This window comes from Lathamus discolor, chromosome 6 (genome assembly GCF_037157495.1).
Source record: "Lathamus discolor isolate bLatDis1 chromosome 6, bLatDis1.hap1, whole genome shotgun sequence".
Classification (NCBI taxonomy): Eukaryota; Metazoa; Chordata; class Aves; order Psittaciformes; family Psittacidae; genus Lathamus; species Lathamus discolor.
The window spans coordinates 81,770,371-81,785,137 of record NC_088889.1 but is presented as its reverse complement, the minus strand read 5'-3'; the positions used below and the strand labels follow the sequence as shown (position 1 = coordinate 81,785,137).

The 14,767-nt window shown below is 40.4% G+C and overlaps 1 protein-coding gene and 1 long non-coding RNA gene across 4 annotated transcripts in view; one reads left to right on the top strand and one right to left on the bottom strand.

Moving 5' to 3' along the window:
* The window catches only part of MYH11 (myosin heavy chain 11), a 62,123-nt gene that overhangs the window by 14,195 nt on the left and 33,161 nt on the right, over window positions 1-14,767 (top strand). For all 3 annotated transcript variants that reach the window (XM_065684190.1, XM_065684188.1, XM_065684191.1), the window contains exons 4-5: window positions 6,492-6,519; window positions 14,019-14,121. In XM_065684190.1, the coding sequence (XP_065540262.1) occupies window positions 6,492-6,519; window positions 14,019-14,121 (131 nt within the window). The remainder of the gene's footprint in view (window positions 1-6,491; window positions 6,520-14,018; window positions 14,122-14,767) is intronic.
* LOC136016646 (uncharacterized) lies at window positions 785-14,186 on the bottom strand. Its single transcript, XR_010613665.1, has 4 exons — window positions 13,989-14,186; window positions 12,208-12,345; window positions 6,614-6,661; window positions 785-1,073 (listed from the first exon to the last, which is right to left on the bottom strand). It is a non-coding gene; the product is annotated as an uncharacterized LOC136016646 (long non-coding RNA).

Genomic DNA, 14,767 nt, shown 5'->3' with positions numbered 1-14,767 from the left:
GATGCCTGCAGCATAAGAATGTCTTTCTCTCTTCCTCTGTCATTGTTTCCTCTCCTTCCTAACATGCTCTCCCAAGCAGTAATGAAACCCCTGGAGCTGGCTTGCCTTTTGCTGTGGTCATTAACTGCACCTAGGACAGCCTGGGCTCAGCTGTGTCTTCCAGGCTGGGTGCTGGGAGAGGAGGCAGCCAAGAGTGCATGCTTCTCCCTGTTCACTTGTTTAATGGTCATAGTAATTTTGTGTCCCCACCAACTACTGGGGGACCTTTACACCCCATTATTCATGGCTCCCTTTGCAAGGAATTCTTCTTGACAGCAGAGAGGCGGGGGAGAGCAAGTAGAAAGAAAAGAGGAGAAAAGAGATCATCAGTGGAAGCTTTAAGAGCTTGTTCCACCACCTCCCATCCTAACCACACACAGCTGGCAGGGCAGCCAGACAGCAGTCCCATGAGATCTTGAATCACAGGTCCAGGACACCCACACTTTACTTGCCTATTTACTTGCACATGCCATGTTGGAGTCTCTCCATCTCTGAAGAGGGCCCCCGCTGGTTTTGAAGCTGTGCTTTTGTTTGTAAAAATGTACTCATGTTTTGTGTATAAAACTAAACCAAACCACAGAATAACTCTTGTTATTCAGCCAAATTGTATTCACATTGGAGTGATGAAAGTGGGTGTCAACATGATCGTGTGGGTGCGCACGCAACACATACAGACATGGAGAGCTTCGTAGTTTTTTATAAGTGTATTTACAAATGGAATATAAACAGAAATTTTTGCTCATAAACATGGATCAGGGCACTGGATGTTTTCTCTGTGGAATTTCAGTGTTGCTCCTTATCTAGGAAACTTGCACAGTTTCTTCTTGCCAAAGTAAAATGTATCTTAGATTCATGAGACTGAAGAATTATATTCTGGTACTTCGTGACCAGGGCCACTTGGCCAAGAGCAATCAGCTTGTTCAGATGTCGCAGGGAACCTTTATCTTTCAGTGAATCAAGCCTCAGTGTCTGCAGATCGCTGGTCTTATTGCAGGCTCATCTGGGAATCACAGCCCTTCACATTCTCACCTCACCTGTTGGCACAAACATCCAGAAAAAAAAACATGAGCTGTGCACACTGTGCTCCTCATCTGCTTTAGAGACTTACTTGGTTACTTTATTAATTAGGGATGATGTTTAAGTCCTATCAAAGTTTTTCTATTAATATCACTTAGCCATGGTTAACAGAAATCAGATAATTGGACTTTTCTTCCAAACATGCAGGAAAGCTGACAGCTCACAGGACACAGGAATTAACAAAGATGTTGGCTGGGCAGAGATAAAATTTCCACTTGTCTCAAGTGGTTCTGAGGGCCTAAAACCCTTTTACAAATCACAGTCATGCTGTCTCATGCTTAAACGGGGGTGCTTAATGTCCTGTTGAATCTACTGATTATCACATCACTAATGCAGTATGATCATTGCCCAGGCACAGTCACTGATGTACATTTAGACCTAAAACAAGAATATAAACTTTCTCCACTTTAACCTAGAAGATTAAGAGAATATAACATTCCATTAGAGCATTTTTTGTGTGTGTGTCTGTCCCTGGGAGGTGCCACACTGACTTGGGTCTCACTGACTGTCTGTAGACACTAGCTAGTTGCCCACTGCTTCACTTAGAGACCATGATCATAAAAAAATCTCCCTATGCTTCTGCATTCACATCTCTCTCCTGTGTATTGGATGAAGTAGCTTGCTGGTGGCAAAGCTGCCATTCAGTAAAGATGAGTAATTTTGGTGCCTTCTGCCATCTTCCCTGCGTGCAGCAAACAGCAAATAAGTGTGGAAGGTCCAGTTATATAGCAGTAATAATAGCTGTAAAGTTTTTATATGGATCAATAGGCTTTTTTTATGCTTTCTGGCAATAAATCCATTTGGAGAAGTTATATTATAGCTTTCTGCAGAATCAGGAAGGTTATCTATTTTCTGCAAAGCCATTTTTATACAAGCTTGGGTTAAAGATGGAAAAACAAACAACCTGGTAGTTACTGTGAGGTATGGGAGGGAAACACAGTTCCCAAGATCTTAGAAAAGGAGGCTGCTGTGAAAAGCCGTCTATTTATTTAGGTGTCCTTAGCAGGACTGTACAGAAATGTCCCCTTCAGGCAGCACAGTTATTAACGAATGTAAAGAAGCAGTAAGCAAGTGTTGGAACATGGTTTCAGTCTGGTTTTTTCCTTTTATGGTAAAGCTGCCAACTTGCTGCTTCATTGTGATAAACAATCTGATTTTGTTTGTGATTAAGCAGAGCTAGCTGGTCTATCAAGAACAGAGGGGCATCTGATCCTTGCAAGCAGTCTGGAGGTGTTTGGTGAAAAAGCTAAGCACATACAAGGGGAAAAAAAAAGGACAACTGCATGTTAAGGAAAGCTGCTGGGGTTTAGAACGTAAATGTAGATCTCTATGCTATTGAAAAGGGAGGAGAAACATAAAATGTACAAAACATTTAATATGGTAACACAGGCGGTGGGTATGACAGTCTTCTAAGTAGTGTCAAATTTTTAAAAAGACATTAATCAAAAAGATGTTGGAATTGAGAAGATATATTTTGTTACTTTTTAAGCCCCAGGAATTATGTTAAAGGAGTTTTATTCATGCAAGTCATTCTCTTCTAATAGATCAACCCACATAAAGTTGCATACTCCCAAAATAGGGCACAGTATTTTCTATGTAGAATAAAACATTCCAGAACAGAAATAAGAGTAATTGAATGGGACACCCCTTGAAAGTAAATGAGGCCAGTATCTGCAGCTCAAGTCCTAACAGAACAGGATTAAATCTCCTGGTATGTTTCATCCTTAGCACTGCAATTTGTTAAAACTGCTGAAGGAAATAGAGTCACATCTGGAATTCTCCCTTCATGAGAGTGCAAAGGACAACTTGTCAGCAGGAAGTTTCACAGTACAGGCTGCACAGTTTAGGTTGCAGGGCTGAAAGCTTCGAGACTTCATATGGTCGCCAAACACAAGTGAAGTTAGAAGAGGGTAAGTCCAGCAATCAAAAGAGAAGCTTGAGAGAATACCATGAGGCTGTTCACCTGCAGAGAACAGGCAAGTTGCACTGGTCCAGTCCCAGCAGCCTTTCACATTACAAGAGAAAGCTGAAAGCAAATAAATAATTTTTATTCTCCCTCCAAGAACACCCAACAGCCCTCAAGCAAGTTTCTGTCAGTCAGAGTCTCAAAGAGCTTTCACCAGAAGGCATCCTTGGAGAGCCAGAAACCACCTAACAGTCCCTGCTTTCAGTCTGATTCCTTCCAGGACCAAAGACTCATCATTCCTTCCATTCCCCTCTTATTCCTGTTTCTGCAGGATTTGTTCCCTGTACCTGCATAGGGAGCTGGGCTAATGAAGTCTGAAGAAACTCAGTGACTCTAGCTTGGCTTGCACAGCCTGTTCTCTATCCCAGGGGCAGTGAGTGCACATTCTGACCTTCCTAATCCTTCTTTTTCTCTTACATTTCAGCAAAGCTGCCCATACTGAGACAAGGGGGGCACAAAATCACAAAATGGAATATATGAACTTTTAGAATTAGTTTAAAGTAATGTTAAATTTGATGGCTTCTTAAAAGTAGCAATGGAAAACTACTGAGGTGCATCATACGTAGGAAAAAAAAATAGAGTGCAGCTAGAAAGCATACTGAGAATTCTTGTACAAGATAAATCGTTATAGTTGACACAGTTTTAAGAAAAACAGTGTAGAAGAACAGAACACAGGGATAAGGAGTATCTGGGAATGGCAGGTGTCAAGGATGGGCTACGGTTAAACCAACTGATAAGTAGGAGGACAGGAGGATTATTATGTCTGTGGTGCTAACGAACCAATTAAGCTGGTATAAGCATCTACAGTGTGTTCTTCAGAGGCTACCAGAAGTGATGAAGATTGTTGGAAGAAGGAAACGACCCTCAGAGACCACCACCACAATTCTGTAGGCATGCGGGGAGCTTTCTGGAAAATAATGTAATCCATACGTAGCCTCATGAATACGTATGTATGGCCAGGGACTATGTATGGCTTGTGTAGCAATAGGGGGACACACATTAGGAGGAGCTGTCCCCCGTTTCTCCCAGTGCCGCAATAAAGAATACCTGCTTGTCAGCTTGAAACTTTGTTGGCAAGTCTGTTCCTAGAGTTTTCTCCCAGTCAATACACATGCACTCACGCGAACCCCTGTGGTGGGCCAGTTTATGACATACCTTCAGGAGGGGCTTTTTGCTTTCTGGGGAGCAAAAGAAGGGCAATAATGGGCAGCAAAGAGTAGTGAGAAAACACTTGGCTTGGAAGAGACCAACTTTTTCTGGTGTTCCCTGAGCTCAGAAATTCTACTGGCAACTCTGTATCAAGGAGTCACTTTTATTTTCTTTATGGTATTTATGGTTTGTGATGCAATATCAATCTATGCCCATGGTTTCTATTTACACAACAGTGTATTTTTAGCAGGAGTTCTACTGTGATATCACGGTTTTTAATTTAAAAGAAAGCCAAGCTTATATCCTGCAGTGAAAAATAAACATGGCTACAGCTCCTCTACTCCCAGATTATTATGTGGAAGAGTCCTGCTGTGCTGACTGCAGACAAATATCTCCGATAGAAACATAATGAGTCATTTTGCACCAATTTACTGAATAAAGCAGTTCAGTGGCACCATTTGTGGTGTGAGTGGTCAATAAAGCAGTTAATGCTATAGCTGTCAAGGAACTGACAATTGTAACAATTGTTCAATATCAATCCCAGCCATAGCAGAATCCTTCACTGCTTTTCCTAGACTGTCTGTGGCCCACACAGCAATTACAACTTGCAAGCTTAACAGGTCGAATTTATCTCCATTGTCTTTACACAGTACAGAAAGCTGCTTTATCTCATGATATTTATTACACATGGCCAGCGATAGGGGCAAGCAGTCAGATAGGTAGCCATGCAAGTCACCCCACACACTGAATAAAAGGAGTTCAATTCTTGACCTCTGACCGGAGGCTCCATGGGCCAATGCTAGCTCTGTGTCTGGTCTGACGAGCCATATAGAAGCACTTGCTTCTGCCTTAATGGTCTGCCTCTGCTCTCACGTTTGTAAACTACGCACACTTTACAAAAATGCATTTGAGTTGCCTGGGAATTTCTGTTCCTAAGTCAGAAGATTTTTCCACAGTCTGTACAAGGCAGTCTGTGACAGTCTCACTCAAAGAATGGCCAACTTCAACACCAGGGCAGGTTGCTCAAGAGTTGTTCAAGTCTACTTCCAAACAGCTCCAAGGGTGAAGCTACCACATCACTCTGGGCAATCTGTCCCAGTGTTTGACCATTCCCATGGTGAAAAAAATATCAAAGAATCATAGAATTATAGAATTGTTTGGGTTGGAAGGGACCTTAAGGATCATCTTGTTCTACTTCAGAACTGTCACAGCAAACACACTGGTCATGCACCTTTACATAGATGGCAAATTGTAAAGCCACATTACCACAGGCTTTTCTGTAAGTCTTGCTTCAATGTAGTTTTACAAAACAGTTTAGCATTGTTGAGCTCATTATGAAACCTGAGCGGGTGTTTATTGTCCATCACAGCCTAGAGATCTTAGCCTGAGATCAGCATTTTGGTAGAAAATTCTGTGTAAGGGTTCTGAACGTAAACTCTGACTCCAAAAGCATAAGCAGGGAGGAACACTACAAGAGCAGGTTATGAATGTAAAACTAAACCTTCCTGCAGCACTGAAGCTCACTGGACTCTGCTGTGCAGAAACCTCTCACATGCCTCACACAGTAGAAATGGGGATTTTGGCCCACCTTTTTATAAATGTTGATCTAAAATGTGTTTGATGGTCCTGTTCACAGTTAAAAGCATGAAGAATACTTAGGTACTTGTTGACATGTTGAAAAATATGTGAACTATCTTGTTTTATCTTTGAAGAATATCTCAAAGAAATTAATGTCCTCTTGATAAAAGTTGTCTCAGTCTGAAATGTAACAGGGTACATTATTTAGGTGTTTGAACTGCTCTGCTTTCAAAATTCAAAGCTTTGCATGATGAGCTTCAAACATTTTAAGTTTTGATGCTTTATCTGTCCAGACTTTGTATCAAGTGGGCTGCTGGCCACACCTCAGAAGCGTAATAAAAACCTAAGAGTTTCAGGTTGGAAATTTTCAGTTATAATCTTCTTATAGAGAGCCTGATCTTTCTACTGTCCTCATTACAGTTCATCTCCAATGGAATTTACAAAAACTAGTTTTGAACTCCTAACCCTTTATTCATTTTTGCTACAAAATATTTCCATTAGAAATGGTTATTTAAATGCGAGGGCAAATTATATAAGGTATGAACCCAGTACTTTTGACTAACCATGGGTGGCCAGATTTTGGAAGCTGTAGGCTATTCAATGTAAATCCTTATAAATATAAGTGCTTCTGTCAGGACAACCATTTTCCCTAATTAATGGATTTAATTATTTTTATTCACAGATCGAGAAGACCAGTCTATCCTGTGCACGTAAGTAAACTATTTTAGTATATCTCAACATTACAGTGTCTGTCTTTATTCAAAATTGATTCAGATTCTGATGGAACAGACATAGTCTCCTCACCTTCAGTAAGCTTGAACTCCAATCCTAAATCTCTTCCAGTAGATATAACTGTTGATAAAACAAAACACAGATATCAGTGTCGTAGGAAGTCTTTAAGTTATAAAGTTATTTATTTAAATTGACTTTCTGAATTTAGAGATTTAAAAGTTTACAATCAACATCTGGGAAGTGTGGTTGTAAAACTGTGTGTAGAGAGAACAAGGGATTTTAAAAGGTTCCTAGAGGAAGCTGAGGAACTGAGAAAACTGAGGAACACAGAGCATCCCAGATAGTTACCATATTGGTTTTCATTTTTAGCTGTTGGTGGCTCACTACAACTTCTTAATTCAGATGTCATTGCCAAAAAGTGTGATCTTGTTCATGCTGTTGTTTTGTGCTGTTTGCATATACTGTAGCTAGAAGGGGAAAGGCTTGGTACCTCCCTGCTGGCAGGGGCCACCCCTGAGCCGTGCACAAGGCAGGGCTGTGCTGGCTAGGAGGGCTCAGCAGCATGGCGCAGGCTGGACATTTCTGCGGTCTGTATGTTATTGGTTTAGGCAATAGTGAAATACCAGCTAAGCCAGCCCTGTTTTGAACTCTGATTTTAATATGTCTGGGCTTGCTGAAGGCCTGCTCTTTGAGTTTTGACCTGCCAGTGCTTAGAAAGAGCCAGTGTGGGGTTCAGTATCATGTGTCAGGCAGTGATTTCATTGCAATAAGCTTTACTTTGTACAACTTACTACTCCTCAAAATCCCATTGGTTTATCATCCCTACCTATTTTGCAAAAGACTCAGAGTGTTGAACTGGGCAGGTATCTCCTATTTGACCTTCACTTTTGACCATTTCTCCATTGTTCTGTTGCTATTTAGTTGGTTTTATTTACTTGAATGACATCAAAGATGCCTTTGACACTATTTTGTGTTTGTTGTATTAGGCATCTTTCAGTTTTCCTGATCAGAGGTAGGATTTGAATCTGTATAAATACTAATTATTGTTTGCAGAACATGGCATGCGTATTATTTATAGCGCGTTCGTGCAGTGATGCTGTAGTCTGTCAAATATTGTACTCATACATAGTCCCAGACTGAACTGGTTTTAAGTGAAAACGTGGCTACTGACTGACTAAATATATATTTACACTACAGTTTTTAAAAAACAAAGCTACTGATCTCCAGCCATACAGTTACTTGGGAGTGCCAGTGCTGACTGGAAAAAATTATCACCTAAGGAAAAGTAAAAAATTCCATACTGTATCTGGTACCACAAGGGCAAGCATAGCTCTAACCTCTGCGTAATATGTAACTATAGCAATCACAGATCTGTCAAAAACTGAGTTAATACTAAAACAAAATATGAAATTGCTCCAATGATGAAATAAAAGTTGACCATCATGTTCTTCCCAGGATAGAACATGTCATGGCAATGTAGACTAATTTACAATATGCATTTCCTCCTTCTATTTTTGTAGTTTAGTTTATTTTTCCACTGGTAAACATTCAGATCTTTTTTTAACTTTCTTCTTTTTTCAACTTCTCTTTAAATATTAGGATTTTTAAGAAGGGGATTTTCTTTTGCAAATCTATGACTTTTGTTCATGCAAATCCATTAAAAGATCCACTTCTGACAGCTACCTTATACTGAAAATACCTTTTTTTTGCCTGGCCAGCTAAGCTGAAAACTTAAGTTGTTTCACACCAGTAATACATAAAATAGAATGAAATGTCTTTCCCATTTTGAAAACAGCAGCAGTAAGTGATTCATTGAGATGTTTAGAATAGCTGCTGTATGTTGGGTGGCCATCGTGAGCCATAGCTTAAAACAGTCCTCACACGTCTTTTAAACGAAAAAGTTTAGTCAAGCTAAAACCAATGTACACAACTTACACCACTACTGGTTTATCATCCTTGTTGGCCTTATTTGGCTGTACAGAAAGCAGAAAGTTCACTTGGCTTTCAGCTGGGCAGCTGTCAAGTGGAAGCAATTTGCATTATTTTATAGAATTGTTAAAAAGTCCAATGAATTGTCTTTTTGTCTAAAATACGTAACAATAACTGAGGACTTCATGACATTGATCAGCTGGGATATGCTCTTTAAATAGCTACAGACTCAAACTTTCCAAGGCCTGGTACCTAAACTGTAACAAATGTAGCTGTAAGGATTCATATATAAGTAGTTGTGGATGCTGCCAAAACCTCACTTATGTTTAGTGATGCTGCAGTGTAGACTCTTGCATTCTTTCACATATTGCTACCCATCTCCCACAAATAACTTTCTAACCTTATGGGAATTCAGCAGGGTTATGAAATAATACTGGTATGAAAATGCAAGCAAGGATTGTGCACTTCATTTTTAAGTACTTAGTGCTGTGTGCTTTGTACTACTTCTGCAAGGTTATTATATTGTTAAAGGAGCTTGCCTGGACACCAAAGGCCTGGTGGGATGCTGAGTGCCTGGGACTTACCTGAAACGCTGCTGGGACACAGGCAGAGGCATAGATCTGAGAACTAGGCATGGTTCCATATTTCTGAGTATAAATATACCCATTCTCAGGTCTTCACCCTCAGCTCATTGAACCTACCCTCATGTGGTTAAGTATTGTTTGCATTCTTTTTCAACCCTTACCCCCTGTGTGATAACTGTGGTATGTTTAAAATGCTCCATCTTTAATGCTCATGGGTTCTCATGCTTCCTCAGAATTCCCTGTCTAGATCTCATTACTTCATCTACATTTTAATAATAGCTACACACATACTGCCTTTGATCTGCTCTCCTCTGTGCACATATCTTTTCTGCTGTTAGCTCATTTTCATGGGCAGCATCACTGAACATCCTCTCATCTCATTCCCTGCCAATTGCTCTCTGCCACTCCACAGTCAGCATTAAAACCCACATCCTGTCATGCACATTTACAAGCTGCCTCTCTGGAGCATGAGAAACTTGTACCATGGCTGTGCTTGCTAACCAATGTATCTGCAGTTGCATTATTACAGCATAACATGACATGACGTAACATACATAATACACAATATGTAACACTGCACTGAGGACATGAGATCTTATTATTTTACATGTCTGAAAACTAAGGCAGTTAAGACTTTTCCATCTTCGTGTTTTGCTCCTTGTACTGTTCTGAGCAGCTTTCACTGCTCTGCCTGGCTATTGGGATTCCCTGAAACTCCTGCCTGTGCTTAGGCCTCCCCCAATACAGTCTCTCTTGTCTGACATTTGAGTTGGCCGTGAAATATTCTGTATTCACTGTTGCAAAGACCATGCTGGTCTGTGTCGACCAGGACATTAGATGTTGCTGAGGGACAAATCCCAAGAAATCCATCCAATTGCTCAGAGAAATGAGCAACCTCAGTGCATCAGCCATTAAGCGTGAATTGGACTAAGCAATGGCCCGTGAACAAGCTTGTGACTTTTCAAGTTTCTACCAATATAAGTAGAGGCACCAGTCCTTAAAAGAGACTTCTGGCCTTTGAGTTGTGTGATTTCTAAAGATGCAAGTGGACTCTCCTGGAGTTTCCAAAAGGTTTTTTACTAGAAATTCCACAGGTGCCAATTTGCATAGCTAAGCATGCCAGTGTTTTAATGATCTCCTCCTTAAACCTGTCTGATCTCGAGGTTATAAGATTTTGGCCACTTCCTGAAAACAGTGGGTATAATATTTTTGAGAAAGCAGATGTGGCTAAAGGACTGTACATGAGTTTCAGTTGTGCAAAAAAACACCTTTAATGAGAAAAAAAATCTGATCATAATTCTGCGTGTTTGGCGTAATGTGGAGCCTGTAGAAACGAATGCTTGTTAAATACCTGATTTGTACTGATAATCAAATACTTTTTCACTACCTATTACCTTCAATTTATTTTTTTTTTTTTTAATACATGCATGTAGTTTGAATAGCTTCTATAAAAACATATGGTAGCAGGGTGCCGTTTCCACTTAATTTAATACAGTAACAGACAAAATGTTGGGTGAGGCAGTGACCATGCTGCCCTTTTCCCCTTTCTTCCTTCTCTCTTTCTTGGCAAACTCCCTCGAGCCTCACCCAGCCGTGGGACTTCAGCCCACTGTCTCCCCTGACACGTCTCAGGAAGCAGAGACATCCAGATCATCCTCCAATCTGCAGAGCCCCATTAGTCAAAAGACTCCTCCACACAAGAGCTAAACTCTTTTCTTTCCCAGCTCACTAAATCTCAAAGGCTGGAGCTGTCATGCTTTTCTGCCTGGCCCTTCTCCCATACAGATATCTTGTGGAGCTTTAGACCCAGGGTGGAGCTTGGTGCTGAACCAGCTTGGTCTCTTTTGGGAAATTTTTTATAAGTAAACTAGTAGGATCAGTAGACTGGCTTCTGAGACAGGTCTCTAGTGGGGTACAGCTGGCCTAGGATAAAGTTCATTATCTTTGCACATCTCGTATTGCAGGATGAAGCCTGCCAAGCCCTGATGGGATTTAGAGCACCTCATTGAGTGCCCTGTGCACAGAGGCTTCTCGCAGAGCCAGCATAGCCAGATTAGGAGACGTGTGAATGGGCAATTTTTGTGGTTCATTGCTTAATGAAACAAATGGTGAAAATAAATTCTTCTGCTACATTTTAGATGCTTCCAAAAGTGGAATCAAGCTTAGTCTTATAATAATAATATAGAAAGCTCTCAAATTTTGGAAAAAAACAAAACAAAAACCCCAAATATTTTTAAAATTGATTTTTCCCAGTTATACCCAAACGTACAAGAGTCATAGCTACACCACGGGCTCATCCTACAACAGTGGGGCCAACTCGGTAGACTCACCTTGTCATGATTTGGAAACCTCTTCTTACTGGGATAATTTTCATTTAAGGTGAAGGTAACCATAGAATCATAGAATCAGCTAGGTTAGAAAAGACCTTTCAGATGATCAAGTCCAACCTTTAACCCAAGACTGCTGGAGGATTTAGTAGTTTGTGTGGTACAAAGACTCTGTCATAACTGAGCACTATGTATGTGAGCTTATGTGCTTTAAATCCTGTACTGAGTTCCTAAAACAATGCCTGGCAAGAAATGGGTGAGGAATAAATATAAACTATGCCACACAGTGTGAGCGTGGTGTTTTTGACAGAGCAAGCCTATAAGCCTAACGGATGCTTTTGCTCTGGGAAAGCCAAGGAGTTTCTTAGGACAAAAACATGTATGTAAAGTACTGTTGTTGGGCAATGAGAACTGTGCAATGGGACCTGCTTTTGATCTGGGTTTTTTTGTGTTGCCGATCTGAGCTGGGTGCAAAGAACAGCACTGGTAGTAAATATGCTGTCTCTATGTATGGCAGGCCACAAGAATGATTTGCGATGCTTCGGTAAAACAAATGATCTATCTATTCCCAGAAGATTGTGATTAGTACAGTGGTAACAGCGTTTATATGGTGAATACTCACTTTGGAACATAATTTAGGAGCAAATACCAATGAAAATGGGCACTCAGAAGGAAGGAGCAGATTTCTCCTTGGAGTAAACCTATTGTGTATGATCCATGCCAAAACCACTGACAGATGCTTGCAAGGAAAACACCCATCTTTAAAAATTCAGTCACCGAGCTTGAGGGAGCATGTAGATTTTTAAAAACATGGGATTCCTCATACCAGCTCACAGTCTGATCCTGTTTGTTCTCCATTTCATGTGGAAGCATTTCCATTTCACACTGAAGAACTTTTTGTTGTCCGCTTCAAAAGGAAAAAAAGCCTCAAAGTCTATCTGCCGAAAACAGGAAAACCTTCAGCCTGTGCAGGAGCAAAGAGTTAAGGATGAAAGGACAGAACAAAATGTTAAGTAACTTGAGCATTACAGTATGGTAGGATAATTACAAGTAAAATGATGCCATATATGGTAATACTCGCAGGGATTCAGGGGAAAGAGAAATGATGGGCACTGTTGCCCTAGGAGAAAGGAAATGCAATTCATGTAGTGATGAACTACAAATAACCTTTAATAAAACGGAATAGTTCAAAGCCAGGGGTTTGTTTGAATAAAGTTGTTGGTGGTTTTTTTTATTTTTTTCCAAAGAAACAAAGTTGTAAGGTAGATTTATTTGAAAACTTTTTATGCATATGTTTTCAAATTGGTGTGCTTGGCTTGGAGTTGTTCCCAGGACACTTAATTTTTATCAATAAAAGATGGAAATGTTTTAGCATTGAAGCCAGGCAAAAATGAATCCAACCTCTAAACTGTGCAAATTGACCCAGGTCTTGTGAAAAGGAACACATTCATCTCAGTTATTTCTGGTTAAAACTCTAAAAGCCAGAAGAAACACTTCTCATTGTGTCGTACCTTAGGAAGGAATTGTTGCTGGCTTCCTAAGGTTTACATCAGTGTCATTCCACCTTGAAAGTTCTGCCGAGCATTTACCCATATTTTTTATGTCTATTTATCACTGGTCCCTTGGTAGTGAAAATTAACTCCTGTATTTCCTAATTAGGAAAAGAAGCAGAACTGCAATGGATCCAGCTAAATAGTTTCAGCTTCAAAAGAGTTGACAAATATCTATGGGGTCTTTGAATATATTGTTCTTTTTATTTTTAAATCCATTTTAGATACAAAGAAAAAGAGGTCCAACTTACATTTAGACTGTTGCCCTCTTCACAGCAATGATGTAGTGTGAGAGGGAAAAGTAGACTGGAAATGTTCTTCTGAGAAAATACTGTATATCTGGCCCTTGTAGCTTGAAAATCACCATTTTACTTTAAGAGAGGGCTTAAGAGCTGTAAATAAGCCCTGGAAGTCCACTGGGAGGTGAAAAGTTACCACTGCCTTCCTGCTTCCCAAGGGACACTGCAGAAAACACAGCCGGGTTGTCGGTTGCTGGTCAGACATCTCCCCACATGAGATGTCCCTTACTACCTAGTTAGCAGGGACACCTCAAGCAGTCCCAGCTCTGGTCACACTAACTTCGAGGAGCGTTTGAACAAGTAGTTCAGATGAGGCTGGTTCATTCGCTTATTCTCTACCACCAATCCAAGCTGTTAGTCTACTTTAATGCTGGAGTTTCCAAAGAGAAAACTGTTGTATTACTGCTGATGCTTTTTCTTACTGCTGTACCACATCATAGTTAATGTATTTTTTGGTCTTAAAATACAAGCAGACTCCCTGCCAGCTCCACTTCTCATAAATGTTCGGATCTGGCCAAAACAAGATGAACTGTCGTTCAAAAATGCATCACGTTTTAGAATTGCCTTAAATGGCCCAATGTCCAGTCAAAATACTGATGGGGCAGAGATATAGCTCTGATAATGCGTTCTTTGAATGCTGAAGTCAAGTGGATTTGGGGAGATGGTGTTCTGGGGTAAATACTGAGCTGGGCAGTTTCCAGTCCTGTTTTTATGCGCTAAATACACCACATGGCAGAAGGAATCCACTAGTTACCTACCTTCTTTTGTGTTATTTTCTTTCCCCTCAGAGGTGAATCTGGTGCTGGCAAGACAGAAAATACCAAAAAGGTTATTCAGTACCTGGCTGTTGTTGCTTCATCACATAAGGGCAAAAAGGACACCACCATCACTGTAAGTGAGCTCTTCCATATTCAACTCTTCTTGATGCCTGTTAAGACTGTACCGAGCTAGCTGACTATACTAACAGCAAGTCAACGACTGTGGCTTGCCAAACAGTCAACATATTAAGAGTCCATAGTTACGTCACAGCTCTATGTTTATGGAAAAACTTTTGTTTGACATCCCCTTAGGCATCAAATCAGAATGTACTTTGCTAGAAGAGAAATATTCATAGCTTTCCATATGCATAGCACCTATTTATAGCCTAGTATGAAGGCCTTGAAGTCTGCGAGGGCTCAGGTCCTTATTTTACCCTTGGCCCCTAGCAACTAAGAAGTTTGGGAAAGCCTTTAACTAACACATTATCCAACTGTATCACGAAAATATCTACCAGCATTTAAACTTCCAGAGTTTTGATTGGCTTTGTAAGTGAGTTTTCTTCCTACCAAAGAGTCTTCCTATAGAACTTGACTTTTTACTCGTCTGTCAGAGAGAATAATTTTGAGGGACACACTTTTTTTTAAAGGTATTTTCTACCTTCAATATTTGTAACAGTTTTGCCTTAGTGACTAAAGTTGATTTTCATGCTCAAACACATAATACGTGTTTATACCTGCCCAGTTCCCAGAGAACTCAGTGTGGCTGAGGCTTCAACTGT